The sequence below is a fragment of the Ambystoma mexicanum genome, chromosome 3p (genome assembly GCF_040938575.1).
Source record: "Ambystoma mexicanum isolate Mex_15411 chromosome 3p, UKY_AmexF1_1, whole genome shotgun sequence".
Taxonomy (NCBI): domain Eukaryota; kingdom Metazoa; phylum Chordata; class Amphibia; order Caudata; family Ambystomatidae; genus Ambystoma; species Ambystoma mexicanum.
Genome location: NC_090925.1, coordinates 545,889,821 through 545,916,516, shown reverse-complemented (window position 1 = coordinate 545,916,516; position 26,696 = coordinate 545,889,821). Strand labels below are relative to the sequence as shown.

Below are 26,696 nucleotides of genomic sequence, written 5' to 3'. Positions count from 1 at the left end.
CGGCAAGGCCACCGGCTCTCAAGCCGAGGGGCTCAGGAGCTCTACCTGGCGGTTCATGGAGGGGCGATACAGTTCATCATCCTCTTTGACCCTTGTGGACAAGGGATCATCGGGCTCTCCCTCCAAGAGTCAGTCCGTAGCACGATCCAACAAGACTACCAGCTCTGTAGGTGAGGGCGTCCAGCCTACCAGAGCCACCTCAGAGGTTGTGGTTCTGGGCGGCTCGATTACCGGCCAGTAGGCCGAGGGCCCACTGCCTAAAGTAGCCATCTCTGAGGTTGACACGTCTGATCAGGTACATGGGCCAATGAGTGTCTTTCCATGTCTGATCCAGCAGGTGGCACAGGGCCTTCATGCCCTCCGGCCAAGGACATGGCTCAAGGCCCCAAGATGGTGGACAAGCACATGGTTGAGCCTGCTAGGCCGGCGGTCATTCTGGATACGGCCCTCCCTGGTCCTTCACCCCCTGAGTGGGCCATGCAAGAAGGTTCCATTCCCCTTCCCTTGTGAAGCAGTAACTTTATGGTACAGGCGGTTGGTCTCTGCAGGGTTACATCTACCCCTCAAAACCTTATGGCTTCACGCCACAGGCGCCCAGTCGGTTGGATCAGGAAAGGAAGCCCAGTGCTGCTGGGGCCAGGCCCCTCGGGATCTAGTGGTAGGGGCAGGACCGAGCTCAAACCCTGCGTTTACACTGGCTTCAAGGGGTTTCCGGATCATGGTGGATGGAGGCCTGACAGGCTACCCAGTGACCACAGGAGGAAGCAGCAGAGGACTTTGCATGTTTTTTTCCACTGCCCTCCTCGGCTCCCACCTCAGATGCCAAAAAGCAGTGATGTTACTGACTTTGTCTCCACACACATTACAGGAAAAAACCAATGAGAGACCTAAAATACTCAAGGGGCTGAAAGGACAAGTGTAACATTACCCCAACATCATGCGAACCCAAACAAAATCTGAACCTGCTGAAATCACATTTAGACCTGATTGGGCCCCTTTTCCAATGGACCTAACGACATTTGAGATTGCAGAGGCCAAACAGCACCCTGACAATGACACTGTTCCAGCAATCAGTTTGTCCCTCATCGGCCCTGACCAAAACAGGAATTGCCCTGGGAATGGTCTAGTCATCTATGCACCCAAAAATTACCTGATCTATTCATCCAGCATACGGTTTCCCCAGATGCTGAGGGAGCATGCACACCTTGTGGATGAGAATGCAGTGTCATTCTGTCGGAACTCTGGGAAGTAAAGACGTTACTTCTGGTCCTCATTGAAGCTCAGGGGAGAGGGGGAGCATTGGGGGATTTGCAATGGGACTGGTACGGCTACAGGGGCCAACCAATGACATGAGGTGATAGCTCACTGTAATTTGGTGTCCCCATGGATACCACGAGCTAGAGTATAATGGGGAAGGGGATGGGGACCACTTGTGTAAACAGAGAACTCACTGGCTCTGATGGATCCACGATCATTGAGGTGCTCTTACCCTGAAATAATCCAGGTCATCCTGTGTCAATTTTAAGACCATTGAAGCAAGATCTGCATTTGCTTAGGCAGCCCATATTCAGGGGGGCAGCTCAGGCCCCAGGAGCCAAAACATCAAATGAGAAGCCAGCTGTTGTAGTACAAAACTATACTACAAATATTGCCTGCCCTGGGACCTGCAGAGCACAGTCTAGACAGGGCTTGTCTATTTTGATCCCGGCAGGTTATCTTAAATGGCACTTCCATGGGCAGAGCGCCCATGATTTCATCTGGGTAGATGTTTGGAACTAGCGAGCAGCCAACGACATCCTGGGTATTAACATAATAAGCCCCATAATACCCAACAGTACAATCTTAACTAGCCCATATTCTGACTATAACATTGATTTCCCGGTTGTAACTAGGCCCCATAATCTATTGCTATCTGGGGCGAATGCATTACCACTGGGGAAACGGACCAAGGGGAATTGTAGCAGTACAGGGGCATATGAAATCCAACAAACTGGCGGACGATGGCCATTGGTGGGCCCGGGGGTAACCATAAATGAGACCCTATATGATTGGAGGATGTATTGACTGTAATTTGTTTTGTTATGTTCTTTTGTTTATATTAATATCTACTTTCATGGCCTTATGGCCAAACAAAGTTATTGATGATGATGATTGTTATGTAAATTGAAGTTATTGGATCAGCCATAATGAATTATATGCTTCTCTTTCCTTAAACGTGTGGTTTTAATAGGCCTAGTTACTTGTACAAGAACATGTATTGTTTTAAGATTCATGTATTTCTATTAATATTGTTGTTATTGAAATTAAGTTATTTTATGTGTTTCCTGTGAAAAGTTCTTAATTGAGCTAAAACACAGTAAAATAAATAAACACATGCATAAAACTTGTTTTTGCCATTTTCAATGAACATATTTTGCAACTTAAAAATTAGACAGAAGGGGCTTTGTGAAGATGCAGGCTGTAGCAAAACTCTGCCAAGGACATACGACTGCTGTCACATTCTCATTGGCTAACTTCTCTACCTTATCTATTTCTTACTTTACTGCCAAGCCCATTTATAAAAAACTCTCGGGACAAACACTGTTTTCTCCTGTGTGACATTTTCCCAAAATCTGTCTGCAATTCATTTTGTAATGCATGCTGTGGCGTCCATTTTGGAGGGAATGGATACCTTTTGCTGTAGTATTTCTATATCAAGGGCTATATTCTGCATGGATTGGACACCAGACCGGATGTATAAAAGGAGATGGAGAGAAGATGATATATGCTGGAAGTGCAGGAGAACTCAGGGGACGCCGAGCCACTTGATTTGGTTCTGTCAAAAAAACTATGGATTCTGAAAGAAACACCTGAAAGGATAAACCTTGTCCTTGAAACTGAAACACCTATGGAGGCTTCCTTGCTCTTCCTGGGTGAACCAGTATAGTTTGGTCGGAGAAGAATATCAGAGCGGTCTCTGAAGCACTTAAGCGGGAGATTGAAGAGGGCAGGAGTGACTTCCTGGCTGGCCCTCATTACGACCCTTGCGGAAAGCGACTGACCGGAGCGCCACAGCGTAAATAGCGTTTCCGCCATTGTACGAAGGAGCAAAGTGCGGCCCATTCCGACCCATCGGGCACGAGCACCACGCCACGGCGGAAGTGCAAAGTCCGCGATGGCGGAAATGACCCCAAAACGGCCCACACTGCCGCCGTACGGCGCCCTAGGTGCAATACCGCCACCCCTCTTAGCGGTCACCGCAGTGTGCGCCTACCGGAAAGTACGGTGCCCGGAAATATACGGAAACGGAAGTTAAAACATGGGCCCGGAACGGGAAACATCCCGGCGTACACCTATAAAAACACCAAAACCACACAACCACTAAAATCACTACCCTGAAACACACCCCAACCCGTCAACCACCCTAGCGAAACCAAGAAAAATGGGAAAAGTAGCGAAGAAAGCGTGCGACCGCAAGCGGCAGGTCCACTTCTCCCGTGAGGAACTCACCGTGCTAACAGAGACCCTCCAGGAGAATGCTGCCGTCGTCTTCTCCACGCAAATGACCAGGACGGCACTTGCAAACAAGAAGGCCATATGGGCTCTGGTGGCACAGCGGGTAAGTGCGGTGGGGACCGCACCCCGCACCCCACAGCAATGCCGCAAGCGATGGGACGACCTGCGGATACGCGTCCGCAGCATACTCTCTGCCAACCGCAACATTGCCACAGCCACCGGGGGAGGTCCTGAATCACCCATCAAGTTGACCCCCTGGGAAGAAATCTGTGCCTCCACCATCGGAATGGAGAGCATAGAGGGAGTCGGAGGGATGGAGAAAGGAGTGCAGACATCCGAAGATTCAGGTAGGTGGGCCAGATAAAACAATGCCAAATCCACAAAGTCCAACCATGTGAAGTACCATGCGTCCACATAGTGCAACAGAAACACATGTCCAGGAGAACGTCCACACACATCGGCCTGAAAGCGCACGTCAAAACCCACAATAAATACATAAATAATTAAAAACCCCTAATACACGCACTACACGTGCAGCAGGCACACCCTAACTGCAGGCTGCCAAACAACTGCACCCTCACTCCACACACAAATCAAAGCACCTCCAAGACCCCGACCCAAATCACCCTCAGGTACCACCCCAATGCATGTGATACAATGCCATTCCAATTCCCACTGACCCATCAATAACCCTCGCCCTCCTTTACTCCACCACAGGGTCCGATCCAAACGACAAGCTACAGGACACCCCTACCAGCACACCTGCAAAGAGGGCCAAGACCAACGGCCAGAGACCCTCCACCTCAGCTGCACGCATCAAGACACGGCAGCAGCACAAATCAGGTGGCAGCACAGAGGAGGGAACATCAACAGGCACCCCAGCAGCCAGCATGCCCACAACACCACCACCACAGGTCCCCCCAATGGATGCCACAGAAGGCACTGCCTCTGGTGGCAGCAGCACCATAGGTGACACCCCATTGATGGCAGCATGCTCGGACACAGAAGACGGGGATGTCGAGGTCAGATCCATCCATGACCTGTCCCAATCCCCCTGTCTGTCCCATCCCGTACAACATGAGGATACCACGCAGGTGCAGCCACAAGACGACGACTGGCCATCCCCCACAAGCCCTGTGGCAAGGCAACATGAGGACAACAGCCCCTCTGTGACACCACCGCAAATGGCCATGGCCCAGCAGAGGCAACAGTCCCTCGACAAGTTAATCGTCCAACAGCAGCAAATGGCCACACTCCTCAAGGGCCATGCCGATGAATGTGGGGGCACCAAGGCAGACATAGAAACATCAACAGAGACACTTAGGGCAGAAATGGAGAGAGGTACAGAGACGCTAAGGGCACAAATTGAGAGTAGCACCGAGAGCCTGAGAGTCCAAATGGAGAGTAGCACCGAGAGCCTGAGGGGGGAACTGCATGCGACGTCCAAAGACGTATGTGCCGAACTTGCCGCAGTGCGCCGTGTGCTCACTGAGCTCTCGCAAACCCTTAGGGACATGCATGGACGTGAGCAGGCAGACACATCATCCGTTGCAAGTTCCGTCCAGGGCAGCCCCCAACGTAGATCTGGAAGGAACCTGCGCTCCACAGGCAGGGGTGCCCCTGATACCCGCAGAGGGGGCATGCAATAGCGACAGCCCACTGACAATGAGCATCTTTGGACACTGGTGTTCGGGGGGGAGGTAGGAGGGTGGAGGGGGTGTGTTGGGCTCACTTGGGTGGCGGGTCGATAGGGTGTTCAACATGATATCACATATGCCATAAAAAGTGCACGATCAACCAATGAGAAGTGTGGACATTGATCTTTGTGTACTAGGCCATCATAGGCGTACAGTCCATATTGTGCATGTCCCAGACACACGCAGTGCCACGAGTCCCGTGTCCATGTATCAGCCACCAGGCGTGAGTGCTAGAAGCATACATCAATGAGATGCTGACGAATGTCACGGCCCTCCGGTGCCTCGCAGACTCCATGAGGTGCTGCCACATCCCCACCCTCATCATGACCATCATCAGGTGCTTGCAGTTCTGCGTCAGGGGGCATGGGCACATTTCTACGTACGCACATGTTGTGGAGCATGACACATGCCATCACCATCTTTGCAACCTTCTCATGGCGGTACAGGAGTGCCCCGCCAGACCTGCTGAGGCAGCGGAAACGGGTCTTCAGTAGGCCGAATGCCTGTTCAATGACTACACGGGTACGTGAGTGGGCATGGTTGTAGTCCTCCTCATGCTGGTCCCGTGGGTTCCGGACTGGTGTGAGGAGCCATCTCTTCAGTGGATATCCAGCATCACCTGTATGTGGACGAGAAACGTATGATGTGGAATGCCATTGATACGTACGCACACCCCCCCCCCCCTTCCTGGCAGGTCATTGACAATTCACATACCCCACATCATCATGCATGTAATGAGACTCACCGAGTAGCCAGGATCTGTTCCCTGCGTGTCGCTCCATGTAGCGTGGTATTGTAGAGTTCCTCAAGACCATAGAATCATGGGTTGATCCAGGGAATCGGGCACAACAATGTGTAATGATCCTGTTGGAGTCACACACCATCTGTACATTCAGGGAATGAAATTGTTTTCGGTTGCGGTACTGGGCCTCCATGGCATGTGGGACGACCAATTCAACATGGGTGCAGTCGATGGCACCAATGCAACCCGGTATGCCGGCAAGTGCATGGAATCCCACTTTTGTGTTGGTTATTTCCTGCTCCGAGCGTGATAGAGAGATGTAGTCGTCTGCGTGCTGCAGGAGGGCATCGAGCACTTGCAATAGTGTCCGTGAGAACAGTGGCTGAGAAATGCCATGCAACTGTCCGACTGTGTGCTGGTAGGTGCCTGTGGCCAGGAAGTGGAGTACAGACACCACCTTCAGTAGGGGTGGGATGGCGGTTGGGCTATCTATCATGCTGACAAGGTCAGCCTGTGTCATGTCCACAATGGCGGCTATGGTGTCCCGGTCCAGACGGTAGAGGGTGTGGATCTGCTCATCAGTGAGGTTGAACGGATGTGCTCGGAGGCGTTGAATTGCGGGCTGCCTGCGTGGTGGTAGTGGCTGTGCTGGTGGGCCTTGCTGGCCCTGCCTTGGCCTCCTCCTCCTCCTGCGTCTCCTCCGTGCGACTGGTTGTAGTTGGTGTTCGTCTACTTCTTGGAGTCGGAGCACTTGCAGTGCTATCAGGTCCCCCAGGGCCAACATCGCGAGTCCTGCCGGTAGCATTTCGGTGTGGTTGTGGGAGGAGACTGGCTGTGCAATTTATGTGTTTTCAGGCTGTATGGCCTCCACCTGTGGTGATTGATTCCACCTGTGCAAACTGCTCTCCCCTTTGGCCGAGCACGTCCCGCGCACAACGCTGCAATTCGGGGAATTGTATCTTGCTATTGCAATCATGTATTTGTACCCGATGGCCGTGTAAGATTGGTTGATATGTTCATTCTGCTGTGGTCCCATTGTTTCACATACTATCTGTGCAGTCGCGAACAGACTTGTGAGGGGTCAGTGGGACGTAGTACTCGAGTAACGGTGGGCCCTCATGCATCACTGTACCGAGTTGCAACGACGGGCGGGGCGTCCCATTCGTGGGTGAAGGCAGTTGCCATTTTCACACACAGCCGCACTCGATGGAATAATTAGTGATTTCAAACGGCCACAGATGCCTTTTCGACGTGATGTTGCAAATGAGGAATTCGAAGGGCGGCGCTTTCGGTTTCCAGCTAGCGGCGAGGAGATGCCCACAGGTCTGACTGCAAATGTAACGTTCTATTGTTCTATGTCCTTGAGACAGGGCCCATGGCGAGGGAGCAATGATTGATATGAATAGTTTGGGATGCGCAATAGCTACGTGGGCGATGAGGCCGTCCGTTCCCAAATACATGTTACTTCACAACACTGGAATTACGGGCTGGGGCACTGTGGATTTAGCAGGCTGCATAACGCACAGACTCAATGGATGTTTCTAATGTTATGTGAGTAATTATTCAGGCATTTTGATCCCGGGATGAGGGAATGATGGATGGATGCATGGGCAGGTGATTTGATACAGAGTTTGCCATGTACAGGGCTTCTTGGGATCTATCCGCCTCCCCTACGCTATGTGATGCAGGGCTGCCATAGTGGGACCATCGTCCATCTGGCCTTGTTGAGCGCTCCCTGTCTCGAGGCGCCCTCAGACACTCGTTTGTGATGGTGTTTGCACCTCGATATAGATGGTTATGAGTCGCAAGTGGTTTTGGGGTGGTGATGTTCCTTTGGAGTGGGCTAGCATGCATATGGCTGTGGATTTCGTGTGATCATTGAAGTGAGTTGTTGGTATGTAGTTCTGATGGCCATTCTGTTCTTTTTCTTTTCTTTTGGTTGACGGGTATCTCCTCCCCTTTTGCCACTGCCATCTGTATGCCACTCCTGCAGATGGATTTTACTCCCGACACCTGCTGCTTCGTGTTAATCAGTGGAGCAGCATTACGATCTTATGGGACGATCGCCAATGGGCCACATGCCCTTACGCAGTACTGGTGGCTCGGAGCAACATTTCGGCCTTTCAGCTGGACTAGTGCCTCCCCATTGGGACGGCCCTGCGGTTCTGTGCGCTTCCATGTTGCCTTTTCGTACGTGAATGTGGCTCTGTGTACCATGGGGGAACAGGGCGACACACAGGTAGTGGCTGGTCATTTCTTGCGGAAGCAGCCCACAATGGTGATTAGTGTTTTGGAGTTCATGGCCTGATGGCTGTATGTGCTTGGTGATTTTGATGTGCATAAAATTTCTATTCTGATTTGGCCCGTGTAGCGTTTTTCTTTGCAAGTGATGTGGCATATGCCTATTTGGGGGGCGATGTATTGTGAGGAGATCTGCATTGGGTTCCAGCTTCGGGGTTTAGTTGCGTGGTACTGTGCTGTGCGCGTTTGCCTACGAAGCCCAGTGAGGTCAGGGATGGGGGCTGCCAATATGCCAGTTTGAATGTTGTCATGCTCAGGGGCGGGGGATTGGGTTTTGTGTAACAGATGCCGGTCAGCCAGGTGGACTGGTTGAATGATGTGGTTTTCGGAATATTGCTGGTCACAGGTGCCTGTGTTTGCGTGCGTTTCTTGGTGGGGGACTGTGGTCATGTCCATTGGGATGGCTTCTGTATTCGTGCCATCTGTGCCCTGCAGCTCCCATTGGCCCCTCTTGTGTTTCTTTTGTTCGTTGGCATGCATGGGTGACTTGTACATTTCAATGGTTGCATTGTGGCTTCATTGCACCTACGGGGAGTTGTACTTTGTGGGCAGGGAGCGGTGTACAGGCACTCAGTGGGGCCGTTTACGGTTGATTCGCGATGCCGTACTTCTCGCCATGGCGGAATGGTACATTCCGCCATGCCTGATGGCGTTAGGTACATGTCCGCTAGGGTCGGAATTGGCGTACCGTTGCACCATGGTGGTGTTTGCGGTTTGGCATGGCGCGCGCGCGCGTGCTTGGTGCAGTTAGCGTTGGCGTTCACTACGGTGTCGCTAATGGCTTCGTACTTTGCGGTGACGGGTCATAGTCGCACCGAGCGCTATTCGATGGCGGTATTGCATTTCCGCCATCGTTTTTCGATTTCCGCCAGGGTCGTAATGAGGGCCATGTCTGTAAATGAAATAGAAGAGTGGATAACAGGATTTTCAGGCCTTCATGCAGCTATTAAAAAGGGGTATGCCATGAAAGAGGGAAATGTCCCTCTCCCCTATAGTAGGAAAATTAGGGATGCTAAGAGAGGACTCAGAAGAATGATACGCACCCTAAAATCCCAGAATTTCTCTGGAGTTCTATATTGTGAGAAATTAAGAACGATTAAAAATCGATATAGATCAGAGGTGAAGAGTATCAAGATGACAGAGAAGAACAATTGTTATCAGCGACTCGTTAAAACCATCTGTTCCAGAAACTCTCGAAGCATCTGGGCACTCTTAAATGAGAACAGAACCAAGGCGAAAGGTTATGTAGCCAATCCTATTAATGTGAAAATATGGGAACAATTCCTCCTTAATCGCAATGAGGAAGAGGATGGGTCTGGGAGTTGCCCTAGGGGAATGCCTCCTGTTAATCAACCCTTTGACGTCTCGCCTGGGGCAATACTCAATAAAATTGTGATTCTCAAGTCATCTAGAGCCCCAGGCCCTAATGGGCTAGCAAATGTGGTGTTGAAAAGAAACCCGTCCCTTTGGGCAGAGTTATTATCGGTACTTTTTAACAAGGTCTTTGCACTGGGGGAAATTCCTCGATCCTGGCAAACCGCTATTCTGATCCCGGTGTTTAAAAAGGGCAACCGGACTGATCCTAATAATTACAGACTCTTATCCATGCTGGATGTCACTGGGAAACTCTTTGCCTCACTTTTGCTTTGTGAAATGCAAAAATGGGTTGAGAAAACTCGAATATTGAGTAGATTCCAATGCGGTTTTAGGAGGGAGTTTTCAACATCACATAACCTTTTTGTAATGGATATACTGCGTACGAGGGCACTTAGTAGGGGCAAGCCCCCTATGTACGCATTATTTATTGACTTTAAGGCCGCATTCGATTCGATCCCAAGAGCAAGACTTTGGAACAAGCTTGAAGCATTGGGCTGCCCCATAGGTTTGTTATATTATCTCAGACTGCTTCACCGAGACACCTCGGTGCGCCTACGACTCAACCAGGAGGGCCATTCGACCCAAAATGTTAGGCAAAATAGAGGGGTCAAGCAGGGTTGCGTTACAGCGCCTCTTATTTATAACTTGTATGTACATGATATCCCTGCGACACTTGCGGAGGTCAATAACTGTCCACCAAAAATAGGTGATGCGTTATGTGTGGTCCTGGCGTATGCAGATGATTTGGTAGTCCTCGATAACACCATTGGTGGGCTGAGACGTTCTGCCCATGCTCTTTGGGAATACGTCAAGATCAATGGCCTAACCATCAATCTGGAGAAGACTAACGTTCTGAGATTCACTAGGAAAAGACTAACCCGTGTGAATCTGACAGTACATAAACACACAATTTTGTACGCCCCGTCTTACCGCTACCTAGGAGTGGAAATAGAGCCTCTAGGTGACTATGCTCTATGCAAACAGGGACGTATTGCCAGGGCCCTTCAAGTGATCTCACTCATTGCATCTTTCACGAGCAAACAAGGGGGCTTTACTTTGTGGGGAACACGCCACCTCTATATGCAAGTTTTCGCACCGATGGTCATTTATGGTCTGGAATCGCTGCTGACGATGAATTTGGCGTGGCTCCAAGTGCTAGAGGGAAAGTTCTGGCGACGAATGTTGGGGCTTCCCCCAGGGGTCCCAATGGCCCTGATAAGATTAGAACTGGGCCTGCCTTCGCTTAAAGCTATGGTACTAAAAAGAAGAACTGGGTTCTATCTTAAGATGACAAGTGGATCTCTTAACCCTCTGCTTATAGTTTTACATCAGGAATTAAGTAAAAAACTTACCACTTCGTCTTTATATAAAGATATGGGAAAATTCCTTAATGAAATTGGTTGGACTCTTAAAGGGACAAGTGTGACCAAAGAAATGTTAAATGCACTGGAGAAAAAGGTGGACCTTTGGGATTGGCTTGAGTACTTTGCTCATCTGGACACCCTCAAATCACACCGTTTTGTGAACTACAGAGTTTATAAGTTCATGAAACCGCAGGACTACCTTTTCCTATGTCCCAACAGAAGACTCTGCCGTTTTATTATTCTGTTTCGATTAGAACAATTACCCACCTTATCTATCATAGGAGCAAGGGAAAATATTCCTATAGCAGAGCGAACCTGCCGAGTGTGCAAATCTCCCTTGTGCCCAGAGACAGCCAGACATGTTCTAACTCAATGTATGGCACTAAAGAAGACCATTGTATATTTCCTAGGGGAATTTGTGCATGACCCTCTTAGTATACCTAAATCTCCATTCTGGCAGTACTGTACCAACACAACCAACATGCATCTATTTATAGCACTCTATAATGTCTGGCAACAGATAGAACCTGGATTGGGAACTCAAGCATACCCAATCATCAATACTTAGTTGCTCAGGATTATTTGCAAACCAGTTAAAGTACTGGCAAACAATATGAAGGTTGTTAGTAATTATGTTTTTGCACTAGATGTCATTAGCAGTGACCTATGATTGATGATTTTATGTTTATGATTTTATATGTTTGATCTTATACGAATGATTATTAATATATGTGTAAAGTTTGAATTTATTTTCATTCTATATCACATTAAAGAATTATTATTATTATTATTATTAGTCTGTTCACAACCATTTTAAAATCCATTCTTGTATTAACCTCCTCTAATCCTTATGTTGTTGTTTGCGTTTGGACTCTAATTCCATGCTGATAATTACTTTGTCTGTTATATCATATGTCACTGCCATTATTATCATTTACTAACTGCTTGAATGTACAGGACGTACTCTGTGCTATTATAAAATGAAAGCTTTTAAATACAAGAAAGGTGAAGGGTCTGCGTGCACAGAAAATGCCTCACGTTATCTTTTTTTACACTAACTTTTCACTAAGAAAATACACATTTTATTTAGAACAAATTGTCAACAACACACAACTTTAAAATAGCCTTGTACAATTGGCAGTTTTAGCAGAAGCACACATATCTCATAACTGTAGCAGATATTTTAAAAATTGCTAAGTGCCCGGTATAGTGCTAAGTGCCCGGGATAGTTTACTGGGAGAACTCAGAGCCACGCCTCCCCAAAAATTGAAAAGCACGGACTGCGATGCCATCCTTTGCTCTGGCTTCAGCCAGCTCGCCCTTTGCCTCTGAGAATGACTCATAACAATAAATAACGTGCAGTGTTATCGTTTTTCTGCACTGCGCAGTCTCACACTCTTGCTTTATAACACTCATGCTTCCATTTGTGACAGCTATCGCCCCTTTATACAGTCCGGACTCAAAAATCCTGTCAGGAACGCCTAACTTCCCAAATGGGGTTTAGAACCTGATACCCTGATCGAGAACTGCATGGTCTTAAGGGCAACCATGTTACAGCTCACTGTTTCTCCTGAAAGTGTACCTCCTCCTTCTTCATCAAATACTTAATATTCTCTGGCAAAGAATATACTGTTAAATCGGCCGATCCAGATTACATAAAAACCCAATGATGTGCTTAACCCGGTGTGATGACATTCCAGGTTTTCAAGTTATCATTTCCCTCATCACCCTCACAGCAAAGGGATATTCCGGTTTTGTTAATTGCTTGACGCATTGGTTCATGAGGCCAAAATGGAGCTTTGGAGATGTTGGAAGTCTTGAGAACTCGCAGTATATGGCTGCCATCTGTGCCATCTGACAGGGTGTAGATAAATGCATCCCTGCTCGCAAGAAATCTGCTTCAAAATAGCAAGAACAGCAACAGATATTACTCTCCAAATAGCAGCTCCATATAAAGTTGCTGCTACTACCTTTGTGTCACTGATGTTGAGGGAAGTAGAAGTTTTCCCTCAATACCTATTAGAGAAGTCAGTTATGTTTGCCCTTGCCTTTTTCATCTTGCCAGTGACGACTCTGACATGAGGTTCCCAGGGCCCACTTTCTGAAAAAGTGACACCTAGTTACTTTTGTCGTTTGAGTGGAGTACTCGTTTCCATCCTTAGGCCGCGGCTCATTCCACCTTGCCGTTCCTCCCTAGATTACAATCTATCTTTTTGGGAAATTGAGCTCCAAATCTTTACTAAGAAAATATTTAATTGAGGCCAAGAGTCTCTCTATCAAGTAAAAAAAATAATTCTGATCCATAATTACCATGTTGTTGGCAAAAAGAAGGGCACTTATTTTCATTCCTTCAATTTTTAGGAGAAATCTATTTCCTACCGGGTAGGTTGCTCCATATTGTATTCTATTTTATTGTATTAGCGATTTAAATAGTGCCCTTTTCCCATTTGTATGGCCTCAATGCGCTTTGTGGTTGGAACGCCCTAGTAACACCGCAGACCATGTGTAGGAGGTTCTAAGAGTTTAAATTAGAAGATGCGTGTGTGCATTTTTGCCAGGTTAGGACTTAGGTGTCTGGCAAGGCTCCAGTAAGAAGCCCAGACGTCAGGCACGTGAGTGGGCGTTGTTGATGGTTTAGGATAGAGTGCTATTGTTGAAGACTTGATGTGTGCCGAGCTAGACCACATTATGTTTCATTGGTTGTCGATGTATACTAATGACAGAGTTGTTGAGGTACATCAGGGGTTTTAGTGTGGATGTTAATGTGTGTTGCTAGACGGGAATGGCATAGCCATAGCTGCATTATCTGGTGCATGACAGGGTGGCTGTGCCTGTGGCCTGTGTCCACGGATGTTGTGTAAATTATACGTACCATATGATTGGATGGAATTCGACTGCAGTGTTCTTTTTCTTGGTCCAATGCGGTTGGCTGGTCTCGCTATTCATAGTCTCCCTGGAACGAACGTCTGAGCAGTGGGTGAAAGTCCCAGGGGGGGGGTGCAGGGGATGAGGGGAGGACGCTAGGGGGTTAGGGAAGGACGATAGGGGCTGAGGTGATAGTTTGTTATGGAGTGCCTCTGCGAAAGCTGCTGGCATCTGTGACATATTGGTGGGTAGGAGTGTTGTGTTTTTTCGGGAGGATGAACGTTTATATGATGTGCCTCTGTGAACGCTGCTGGCATCCCTGGGGTATTGATGGGTAGAAGTGTTGTTGTGTATGGTGAGGACCATAGATTGTCACGGTGTGCCGCTGCAAGCGCGCCGGCATCTGTGTGGTATTGGTGGATAGGAATGTTGTTGTGTTTGGGTCAGCGATAGAGTTTAGGGAGGGGGAGGGTTTGAAGAGGAGGGAAGGAAATCCACGTTTTGAGGGCCTTTCTGAATGCCAATGTGATTGTCAATATTGCGAATGTGCAGGGGTAGGGCGTTCCAGATGATCAGCGCTTGGATATCAGCAAAGTATAGTGGTAATACAAGTGGAGCAATGATTCAACCTTACATGACGCCTCTCTGAAACAGGAGACAGAGTCTATGAGCTCATTTTTTAAGTTTGCGTACAATACACAGAGGGTCCTGTTACTTTTACACTTTGGTGTAAAACGGTCCCCCCTGCATAATTTCCATATTGGAGTGGTTTAGGGGAATGTACAATAGTGGGGTACTTGCCTTTAAGACAGCCATTTGCACTTGCTGTGCAAATAGAGTAATGAACTCTGCATTTACGCATGGCAGGCAGTGTTTACAATGTATCCCTATGGAACCCGTCTGGTTTTTGCTTGTGTAAAAACAGATGGAGTCCATAGAAATCCACAGCATTTACACCAGCATGAAAATGTCAAACTGGCATGATGGAGCCAGGTGGATTTGGTGAAGATTTGGTGAAGAGGGAGGCAGTGGAAGAATTGTAACTTACGATCTGCACCCCCTTTCCCTCATACAAATGAATGAAAATGTGTTGTAAATTTTATGCAGAACTTGTGTGCATTGAATTAACATTACGCCGCCACATAAATAAGCTCCTATGTGTCAACCTCGGGCCACAACGTTAAAGGGCATTTGCATCGTGCCGGGCACTCAAACCATTTTTCAACATGCAGGCCTCGCCATCTTTCTTTTTCCTTCCAGTCTTTCTGCAGCACACTGTCCAGCAGAGATGATCGATACAGTCGGAACATCGGTAGCTGCCGACAGTCAGGCAGGCAAGCAGGTAGCAAACAGCATGCCGGTATCACGTACCACACTACATCAGCTAATTAAACGTATTTGCAAGCCGCACTGCTCTCAAGTCAACAACAATCCCTATGAACAGCCGCTTCCACAAAAGAAATTGCATCTAGTCTAAACAGTTAATTAAGCTTACAAATTGTTGCTGTATTTATGGCAAAAAGCACAGGAATAAAACATAGGCCTTGGGCATGTTTAGAAATCACACACCCTTTAAACTTGCCTGTTTAATTTCTTTCATGACAGCTGGAACATAGTTAGAATTTAAAACAAAAGTCATCATTTCCTTTGGAGTTTATGAAAACTGTACTTTAAAGAAAATGGTGTTACAAACCTTGTAATGTTAGACCTATGAAGTTAATATTTTTGTGAATTTAATTTGTCCAATGTTCCTTCTGTCAAAGCTGACAACTATTTGAAAAATATCCCATGGAAGTTTTCCATTGTTTTTACAATATCAGTCTTTTGAGTGTGTGTGTTGGGGGGGGATTATATCATATTTATGGGGGAGTTGCTCTCGGTAGATCTGCTGCACTTGGAGGAATTTCCACGAGGAGAGCATGGGTCACCCCTTGACAAATACTTGTAACCAGTCTTTGTTGTACTGACAGAATGGACAAACATTAGTGAAAGGTTTTCCCAGCAAGCCTTTCCGGTAACTGTGCTTTTCAGCCAAGAAATAGACCTTGAAATTGGGAAGGCATTAAGGGATTACTGGTGGCACTTGGCCTTACTGCGTCTGTCCTATGGATGGGGCGTGTCACGGGCAAGGGATCAACAGACAATTCAGGACTTAATAATTAGAGTTCAACGCATTTTTTAACAACACAAATAGGTCCAGTGCTTGATATGCACTGGGACAATGCACAAGAGAGCAATTCCATTTTGCTTGAGGACTATATTCCTTCCAATCATTAAACAAAATCACTCGCAGTCAGTGGCATTTTAAGTGTTCCCTGAACTTCTTTCTGGATTTGGTTGGTTTCTTCAGTCATCACAGCTGTGGTCATGATGCAGAGTTCTCTCTAAGTAGTCTTCCCCCACCCTCACATCTCAACTTGTGGGACCTGGATTGTCTTTAGGTATTTCCACACCTGGGTCACATTGTGCCAGATCTCAGTGGGTCCAGGGAGCTTTGGGCATGAGCCCAGAAAAAAACAAGTCCGCCACAGTCTTTGCCTGTTCAGGGTGGCAAGAACTCAATCGGAAGGATCTGTCTAGACCACTTCCCAATCCACTGATCTACTTTGCTTCCCTTGTCTCCTCTCTCTTACACCTCCTTGATGACCCGCAGTGATCAGGCCATCTTAACATCGCCTCTTAGCTTCTCTTGTTCTCCCCTGAAGATTAATTAATTTCACCCATCTCTGCTCCTTCTCTCCTTGCTCCTCGCTGGTTCTCACAAAGTCCATAAGTACTTTTGCCCATATTCTATTCTCTACTCGTTTAATTAGGTATCTCCACACTGTACTGCCATCTTCACTCTCTGCACCCCTTTCCGTGTCTCTACTTATTATGCTTTCTCCTTTACTTTTTACTTTTCCCTCCTGGTCCTTCTATTCATGTTCAACTCCTCCTCTTCGTACATTCCTCTACTGGACATTCCACTCTTTACTGTCCCTTTCGGATCTATTCCACTCCATTCCGCCCACATTGGACTCCCTTTTTTCCTATTATCCCTGGACCTTCCTCCTTTGTCTATACATTACAGACTGTTCTCAGCTCTGTTAGGGAACCACAGAGAGCAGGGATTGCTTACTGAAATTTACATTTGTCTTCTCACATGGTGGACATTTCTCCATGTTTGCCAGTGGTTCTCTGAAGAGCAAGCGATTGAGAGGGTCATCCATCATCTTAACTCACAGACTTCCTGGACTCCTACTGCTGCTGGTTATCTTCTCTGTGGTTTCCTTCTGCTTGGCAAGGTGCCTCTCCCACTCTGCGAGTTGACTCCCCGCAAGTTTGGCAGGCAACGAAGAGACGTAGCTCATAATTTAACAAGCATGAAACCACTACCTGAATTGCAGATGGCAGGACTGCACAGCCACAGATTTCCTCGTAGGTCCTGCTGGCAGCCATAGACGGATCTTTTGGTTCACTGGAATCGTGATGAACATAAGCTGTGTACATAATGTCTAATACAAACCTGTAGTACGTCAAGTCTCCATTGTGGCAAAGGGCACTGTGAGTCTTCACAAACATAATGTTTTGGACATATGGAGACTTCTCCCAGATGTTAACATGCTTACTGGGTAATGTTAGCCAAGGGAAAGAACAGGGTGACAGGGTAAGCAAACACCTAATGGGTCTGGAACTTTCTCAGAAATGACTGGGTGACTCTTTTATTATCATCGGGGGTGATACATTTTAGGAGGCTTCATTATGTAAATAAGTGATTTAGGGCCTCATTATGACCCTGGCGGTAGCCGTGCACTTATTAAGGGCACGGCTGCCGCTGGTAATGATTTTTTACAGCGTCCCAGAAAAGGGCAATATCCGGATCATGCCGACCTTGGCGGACGGGTAATTGCCCTTTTCTGGGACCCGGTAAAAATGTATCCCCATTCCCATTTGAGCCCCATAAGGCTCAATGGGAATGGGGAGGATGCTAACAATGGGCCCGTTAATGAAGGGCCCTTTGTTAGCATCCTGGACTGCTTGCGGGACCCGCTAAGGATACCTGGTCTGACCAGGCGTTCCTTAGCGGGTCCTGTAGCTGTCCTCGTAATAGGGCATCCTGTAATGAACGGTGCCGGTCCCTTACCGGCACCGTTCATTACGGGACTGCCAGGGTCCTAATGAGGCCCTTAGAGTTCGTCCTATATTTCCTTTCCCCCAAATATTATTCCCTTACTCCTTGGAAGACAAATAGTTGTTCTGGAATCTGATTTGAAATCCCTGGCCTTGGTCCCAGTCTTATTTCCTTTTCTAGTCCCTTTCTCTCTCCCACAGATCCATATGGGATCTCCTGGGAGTTAGTGGTGAGATATGACTTCCTAGGCTGGTGATGTGCTCAAGAGCCTGGGGAAACCACCGTTTTCCTTCTCCCACCCCACATCACATAGCTGGCGGTGACACCTCTCCCTCTTGGTTCCTGTAACCCCATCACTCATCCAAAACATGTAACTTCATTACAGAGGCTTGTCTATTTTAAGGAGATTGACAATTGCATGGCTAGAAATGAAATATAACCAATCACATTTCTGGATTTCATTTAATAGCGCCAAGCTCTGGACGACTATGTTTGAATATGATTCAGACTAGTGACTCATTTCCTTGCTGAAGTAGACTCTTCACATAGGACCTAAGATGAAGATTTAGGTGAGGCCTGCCTGATCCTTGACCAATTGCCTCAGGAACTGTGATCCATTTGCCTTAGGATTTGGATCAGTGGGTTGGTTCTATTGCTGGGAATCAACTGTATGGCACTCCTGAAAACAAGTATATAGTTTAGTAGATGTGGTAACCCAGCCCTGCTACTTTTGAAGGAATGAAGATTTGACAGCTTAAACTATTTGCCAGGTATCAGAGAGAGACACAATTAGAGGAGCTCCAAAAAGCTGAGTGGCAACCTTTTTGGAGTTTTGTTTGAATAACAAGACTAATGGCATGTGTAGAAGCATGAATCAACCAGCATGTGCTCTGACAAGTACTGCACAGTATTTCAAATCATCAAAGCTGCCTTTAACAATTAGGTAACTGGCAACTCCAAGAAAAATCCTTGATTTTAAGAATCTTTCATCAAAAGATAATTTTGGGGACACCACCAATACACCTGCTTCAGCCTTGAGCAGCGCCTTCTCTTACCTTGAGTTTTTCACCTTTCAGAACTTCATTATTGCTCCTCCATAGTTTGTTCTACAGAGCAAAGAAAAGTACAATTCTCGGAGCAGACTGGACGACTCAGATCACTCAGCCACACGAAAGGCAAAGCTCCTACTGAGCCTCAAGGTACGTAGTCAAGCACCACTTCGGTGGACACCAGCCGCAGGCATGGCCACCCACTCGCACGCATTTAACTCCACACACCAGACTAATAAAATGAAGCACAATATCGTTGACATCAGTACGCAGCTACGACCTACAACAAAGATTCATCGGAGGTGGACACATAACAAGTCTCTTGCGCTTGCGTACTCTCCTGAGCACCTCCCAGCACTCATCCACATGCCTAACCATCATGGGTAACTCACTGGGGCACGGTCAGCCCCCCAACTCCCTGTCTCGGCCTAAAGTGCACACGCATAATATTTTTTACTGGCAATTTCCCATACATTGGACTCTGGCCCCTCAGGGCGTTCACCCCTATAAGTGCATTGAGACCATATTAATGGGATAAAGGCGCTATATAAATGACTAACTGCTACTACTACTACATGTAGAGCTCATCCAGGGCAGTGAAATAGTATCTGGAAAATACGCAAGTTTTAATACACAATGGGGGTCATTACGAGGTGGGCGGTAAGGGATTACCGGCACCGGTAAGGACACCGGTGCCGGTAATCCCTTACCGCCCGATTCCGAGGTCCCTTACCGGGTCCCTGCAGTAACGGCTGGTCTGATCAGCCGTTCTGGACGGGACCCGTTAAGGGACCTCAGAGCTAATAACGGTACCATAATTTGTGGTACAGTTATTAGGGCTTTCCACATTCCCATTTGAGCCCTATGGGTCCTCAAATGGGAATGGCTTCTTCAATGGGGACTTACCGGTCCCGCAAACTTCGGACTACACCGGTAAGTCCCCATTGAACCAAAGCGGTGCCGGACCCGGTATTGGTGGCAGTCATGGCGCAAATAGCGCCATGACTACCACCAATCTCGTAATGACCCCCTATTTCTTTTACTTCCTAATGAAAATGTTCCTGGCTCGACTGCAGTCTGATTTTCCCACTCTTGGTCCAGTCTAACCATTGCTCCCATTCCTGGTAAAAATGTCCATAAGCACACTTTGACTAACTATACTTCTGCAAAACAATAGAGTTTGACAGATATTTAGAATCAACCAGAATTATGAAGGCCCATATTTGATAGCCTAATTGTTATCCAAATTGTTCCTATTTTCAGCATCAAACTATTTGCAGCCTTGGTGCTATGTGTTCTCCCCGAATCTTGGCTGGCTGGAGGATCGGCTTATGTTTCATGGACTCGTCCGCCCGTTGCTGACACCTCAAATATGGAGGAATCACCTTCAAGCCCCCCACTCACTGAATATTCCTGCTTTGTCCCTTATTGGGGTTTTCAGGGCCCATACCAATCCACTCCACATCCCCCCTGTTCTTCTTAGGCCCTCAGCACTCCGTTATCCCCCCGGCCATGCTTTTGTCTCTGCGCTGCTGCTTGCCCCTTTCCTGTTCCTCTCTCTGCCTGCAATGACACACCAGTTAGCTTTCTGGGACCGCCTCCCCACCCGCGACACTGAAGATAGACCACTTAACTACTCACGCACTATATCATTGGACACCTTGCCATTCGCACACGGGAATTGCTTGGTCGGATTGGCAGCGAGTCAGACAGGATTCAACTAATGCAGGTAAACCCCATGTTGCAAAGTGGTCCTTGTGTTGTGTATCTCTCCCAAAAACCTCTTGCAACATTAGACCATCAGCCTGGCAAAGCTGCTGAAAGAGAAACATGGGCACTTCAGCGGGTCTTTTGCGAACCATTGCACCAGAGTGCTGTGTAAACTCGGAAAGAGCTTATTTGTCTCTTTTCTCCTTCAACTGTACACCAACAGTGACTTCCTCAGAAGCACCCTGCTCGACCAGGGTCCCAGCCATGCACATGACCAAAGGCTGACGGAGGCTTTATGGTGGATCCACTTCCTTGCTGGCCTGCTGGAAGCAAGTGGGTGCACATGTCTTTACTCCTATACCCCACCTAGGCACTAGATAGCACAGATTCATATCAGGTGCATTCTCCTCTCTGGCCCATGCCATTTACAGAAGCGGGGGGTAGACGCCAGCCAGAATAAGCCCCCCTAAAGAGCCCTTCTGGTTGAAGGCAGCCTGCAGCTCCCTCTACTTCACTGGCTTCCAGATGCAGGAGTCCAACTTAGGAGCTGGCACTCTGCACTTTAATCCTGTGGGTACTGCCAGGTCCTGTGGCCCACTTTGACGATGGAGGGGGTAGACTTGCCATTTTCCTTGCAGTGGCAGTAACACACTGTAGGAGTGGTGGATGGCAGCAGGGTAAACTCAGTCCATAATATATTCAACAAGGGTTTTAGGCCAAGCATGTTATGATAAGGCGAACGTTATATTATTGACTGTGGGCAATCAGTCTGAATGTGAAGCTCCCAAACTAACCTCTAGACTATGCAAACACTAATGCACAAGGAAGGCATTCAGCATTGGAGAGTGGACCAGGATTACAGAGCCATTAACTGATAACTAATCATAGCAACCTACTGCAAACCACTGGGAAGTGACCCCTAACAAATGTTGAAGTATCCTGGTCAATTTCACTTTTTACACTTTATATTCAGCGCTATTCCCAGGTTACTGCTTGCAAATTGTGTGCTGTTTCTTACAGCTATCGTTTTGCGTAAAGCAAATATGTGCAACATTCAAGTGCAACGTTATCCTAGGCACTTTTACATAATGTGGAAAATCCCTCTGCTACCAGACTTTTTAAACATATGGGTGTTTTGGTAACACAATGTGGTATTTTAGGCGGTCTATGGTGTGTGTTAAGTTTTGCCTTTTGAAGGCATGGCTGTTGCATATTTTGAGATGATTTTTCGGATGTCTTTCGAAGATGACTGGTGTCATAGACATGCTGTCTCTGACTAAATTGCTCAAATGTTGGAACATTTAGGCACACCGACATTGAGGGTGCAGCTATGAGCAGGGGAAGGAGAACCGAAGGGGTACAAAGGGCATCTAGACTACGTTGCTTGGCAGAAGTTGACATGTAATTGAACCACAAATGTAATTGCCACAAAACATTTAATGTTTTAACCAAAGCCACTCTTCTAACCACAAAATCACTACCAAAGACCAGATCAACTGGAATACTTGAATGCAAATATATGTATCACTCCAATATCAATTTATCCTTAAAAAGGTAACTTCAGACAAGCGTTAGGACATCTTAGCTGGTATTGGGGGGCGGACGGGAGGTGATTTTGTTGAATAGGGTTTGCGCAACAATGCCCCTCTAATGCAAATCATTTTTTTTGGAAACCAAAGCATGCAATAACTCAAATAAATTTAAATTTAAATACTTTAATGTGATATAGATTGAAAAAAATTCAAACTTTACACATATTACTTTTACATAATCAAATACAGAATACAAAAAATAAAATACAGTTTATACAATTATATAAATATAAGAGTAGAGTAGAATAAAAAAAAAAAAAAATCAATTATATACAAAATAGAAAGGGAACTCCATAATAAAACACATTTTAAATCATTTCAGTCATTTAAATCCGAATATCCATCACATTTTCAATCTGAAGCCATACATTATATAATGCAATAAAAAGATGCATATTCGCTGTATTAGTACAGTATAGCCAGAATTGATTTTCCGGTATGAATTCCAGATTATGGGCAAATTCTCCTAGATACTTGACAATTGTGGGTCTCATTATGGTGCATTCAGTTAGTAGATGCTTGGCTGTCTCCAGACTTTCAGGTAGATTACATATACGACATATTCGTCCAACCATTGAGATCTTTTCCCTAGGTCCCACATTACACATGGTCGGAAGTTGCTCCATACGGAAAAGAATAATAAACCGTCTTAGCCTTGTTGAGGGGCATAGGTATAGATATGCCTGAGGTTTCATAAAGTTGTAGAGTCGATACTTTACAAAAGCACAAGACTTTAGACACCCTAGATGAGAAAGGTTCTCCAACCAATCCCAGAGATCTATCTTTTTCCCCAGTGCTATCATGACCTCTTGGGAAATAGATGTCCCTCTGTCTGTCCAGCCAATATCTCTCAGAAATTGGGTCATACTTTTCTGAAGAGGAGAGGTAGTATCTTTTTTGCTTATTTCTATCTGCATGGTGACCAGCATAGGGTTCAGAGAACTATTCTTCATCTTGAGATAAAGGCCCACCCTCTTTTTCAGTACCATTGCTTTAAGTGAGGGTAAACCCAACTCCAGCCTTATGAGGGCCATAGGAACACTAGGGGGTAACCCCAGAATGCGTCGCCAAAATTTTCCCTCCACCACTTGCAGCCAAGCTAAATCAGAAGAGATTAGTGCTTCCAAGCCATACGTAATCATAGGTGCAAACACCTGTATATACAGGTGTCTCGTCCCCCATAATGTGAAGCCAGCCTGCCTCCTGGTAAATGACGCAATTAAAGCTGTAACTTGCTGAGCCCTAGTTCTCCTATTTTGTCTACATAAAGAGTAATCACCCCATGGTTCAATTTCAACTCCTAAGTAGCGATAGGAGGGGGTGTAGAGTATATTATTATTCTGCACCCAAAGCTCAACACGAGAAACTTTTTTCTTCGTGAATCTAATCACTTTGGTCTTGTCTAGGTTAACAGCTAGCCCATTAATCTTTGCGTACTCCCATAGTGCTACCGCTGAGCGCCTAATACCAGCAATAGTGTTGTCGAAAATGACCAAATCATCAGCATATGCCAATACTGCACATGCTGTATCTCCTACTTTAGGTGGACAACTATTCACTTTTACATAATGTGGAAAATCCCTCTGCTACCAGACTTTTTAAACATATGGGTGTTTTGGTAACACAATGTGGTATTTTAGGCGGTCTATGGTGTGTGTTAAGTTTTGCCTTTTGAAGGAATGGCTGTTGCATATTTTGAGATGATTTTTCGGATGTCTTTCGAAGATGACTGGTGTCATAGACATGCTGTCTCTGACTAAATTGCTCAAATGTTGGAACATTTAGGCACACCGACATTGAGGGTGCAGCTATGAGCAGGGGAAGGAGAACTGAAGGGGTACAAAGGGCATCTAGACTACGTTGCTTGGCAGAAGTTGACATGTAATTGAACCACAAATGTAATTGCCACAAAACATTTAATGTTTTAACCAAAGCCACTCTTCTAACCACAAAATCACTACCAAAGACCAGATCAACTGGAATACTTGAATGCAAATATATGTATCACTCCAATATCAATTTATCCTTAAAAAGGTAACTTCAGACAAGCGTTAGGACATCTTAGCTGGTATTGGGGGGCGGACGGGAGGTGATTTTGTTGAATAGGGTTTGCGCAACAATGCCCCTCTAATGCAAATCATTTTTTTTGGAAACCAAAGCATGCAATAACAGTTTTTCAGTTTTGTCACAATTAGTTGTGTAATAGAAATACGGCTGTCATTTTGCTGCCAAGTGCCTATTGTGGAGAGGTACTTACCCAAAAATGCGCATGGCAGTTCATCCTCAGGGTCCTTTCCAGCAGTTCATCAGAGCATTGGAGGAGGGGCATGCCGGCGGCCACCCCAGCGTTGTTGATGAGGATGGTCACATCGCCCACCTCCCTTCTCACTTTTTCTGCTGTCTCATAGACCTCCTCTCTTTGGCTGACATCGCAAGCATAAGCATAGGCGTTGACACCCATCGCTCTCACTTGCGTGGCAGTTGCAGCATTGCCTTCTGCGTGTATGTCCCACAAGACCAGCGTTGCACCTCTCTTGGCAAATTCCAAAGCGAAGAGCCTCCCCAACCCGCTGGCAGTGCCAGTTATCAAGCAGATTTCACTGCCGACTGATTTCTCCGTTGGTTTTCTTATCCACAGTATAATGGTTTGCAGTACATGCCAACCCACATTGGCCAAGAGAATAAGGGATTCCACCAGCACCATCATTGCAGAGAATAGTCACAGACTGGCTGCATTGGTAGAAAGGACAAGAATGTGTGGCTTATTCGCATCTGAAGCCCTGTAACGTGGAATGTCGGATTAAAAGATTAAATTGGCCAAAACCACCATGACACATCTGTTAAACAATACACCCTTTGAGTTGCAGTTCAGGGAATTATCTGTAATTAATTACACGGCAATCTGTTTACCAGAATATTCCTGCTTTTCAGAAATATGTTCCTGTAGAAAATGGCTAGCTGAAAAAAAAGAACACCATAGTTCTGTTTAGTGATTTTTTCTAGCATGCAGGCCCTCTCCGTTGTTGCATATTTTTATTTTCCTTTTGTGAGGCTTATTCTGGTTTCCCATCATTATCAAGTGTCTCTTCCTCATTGTATCTTCGATGAAGAAGCTACACCTGCAGGCGCATCTGTTAAATGTGAATACTTCATGCAAAGGTAGCTGGGCTGTTCTAATCATGTTGGCACTACCAACTCTGGTGCCAACCCACTTGTGCGCATTTATATTAGGATTGGCACTCCACTATGCATCCAGTGGCTGGCTATGTAGGTGATTTTGTGTCTGACCGTATCTGATGGGTTATTTCTCTGGTTTTGGATTACCCCTTATAAAGCTGATGATACACAGATTCTTTTGAAATATCTTCTAGTTTAAAACAAAATCGCTGTGACACCTAGAGGAATTGTCTTCTAGCCTTGGAGACGTGGATATGTAGCACCTATTCAAGCAGAAGCCATCTAATCTAGAGACCCTCATGATAGGATCCCAGTTCCCACCAGTAGTTTCTTTATAGCCTCGTGGACCAGGGACTCGTCCTTCTCCTGATACTAAGTAAGCAAATACTCTAAGGGTTCTCGTCAACAAAGACTTTTCTTTGACCTCAAAAATTACCCAGGGCAATGACACGGATTTTAATGCTTCACTTAATTATGCCTACTAAGAAAACATGTTTTGCATCATACTCCAGCTCTCAGAATACCAGAAATTGTTGCCTTGTTTCATTTGGATGACACTAATGAACGTTGTGAGATACTCAAAATAATATCAACAAATCCAGCTGTCTGGAGGACGGTAGTCCATCAGTCTCTCTTCCCTCTCTCCTTTAGGTCTCTCCACCTGATAACCTAAAAGTAACTCACAGCCTGTTATGGATCACGTGCACAAGATGTATTTCTTGGCACTTGTGGTTGGATGTTTGGGTTTTGTAGAATTTGTCAGGATGTCGCTCTTGTCTTGATGTGGAATTGATGCCATTAGACCAGCTTGTCCTGCTAGACCTGGACCTCGGATTAGACTCCTGTGTAACATGGCCTGGGAATGTCAGATTCAACCCTGTTGGTGCTGCTTGCAGACTCTGCCACTGTCACAATCGCTGACTATTTTCAGAATAATAAAGGTGCAGGGAGCCATGAAAGACTGTGGCTTTACCAGTGGCTTGTAGATTACTACAAGACATTTGTGTGGGAGGAAGTAGTCAACTACAGCTCACAGCCACTGGTGGTTAACTACTTCCCCTCTCTCTCTCTCTTTAGGCCATTTTTAAGAAGTACTAGTGGCTTTCAGCTTGTTCATTTTGGTGTTGTTGATGGCCATAGAAGTTTTGAATGCACTGGCGAAAGCTCTGTTCCTGATGATGTTCGAACAGCACTGCCCAATAAATATGTGGGCCCT

The 26,696-nt window shown here is 46.4% G+C and overlaps 1 protein-coding gene across 1 annotated transcript in view; it reads right to left on the bottom strand.

Annotated features, from left to right (window-relative positions):
* The window catches only part of LOC138580607 (retinol dehydrogenase 10-A-like), a 210,051-nt gene extending 184,985 nt beyond the window's left edge, over window positions 1-25,066 (bottom strand). Inside the window, exon 1 of the mRNA XM_069651275.1 lies at window positions 24,561-25,066. Coding sequence (XP_069507376.1) covers window positions 24,561-25,010 — 450 coding nt within the window. The 5' untranslated portion in view covers window positions 25,011-25,066. The remainder of the gene's footprint in view (window positions 1-24,560) is intronic.
* Window positions 25,067-26,696: the final 1,630 nt, after the last annotated feature.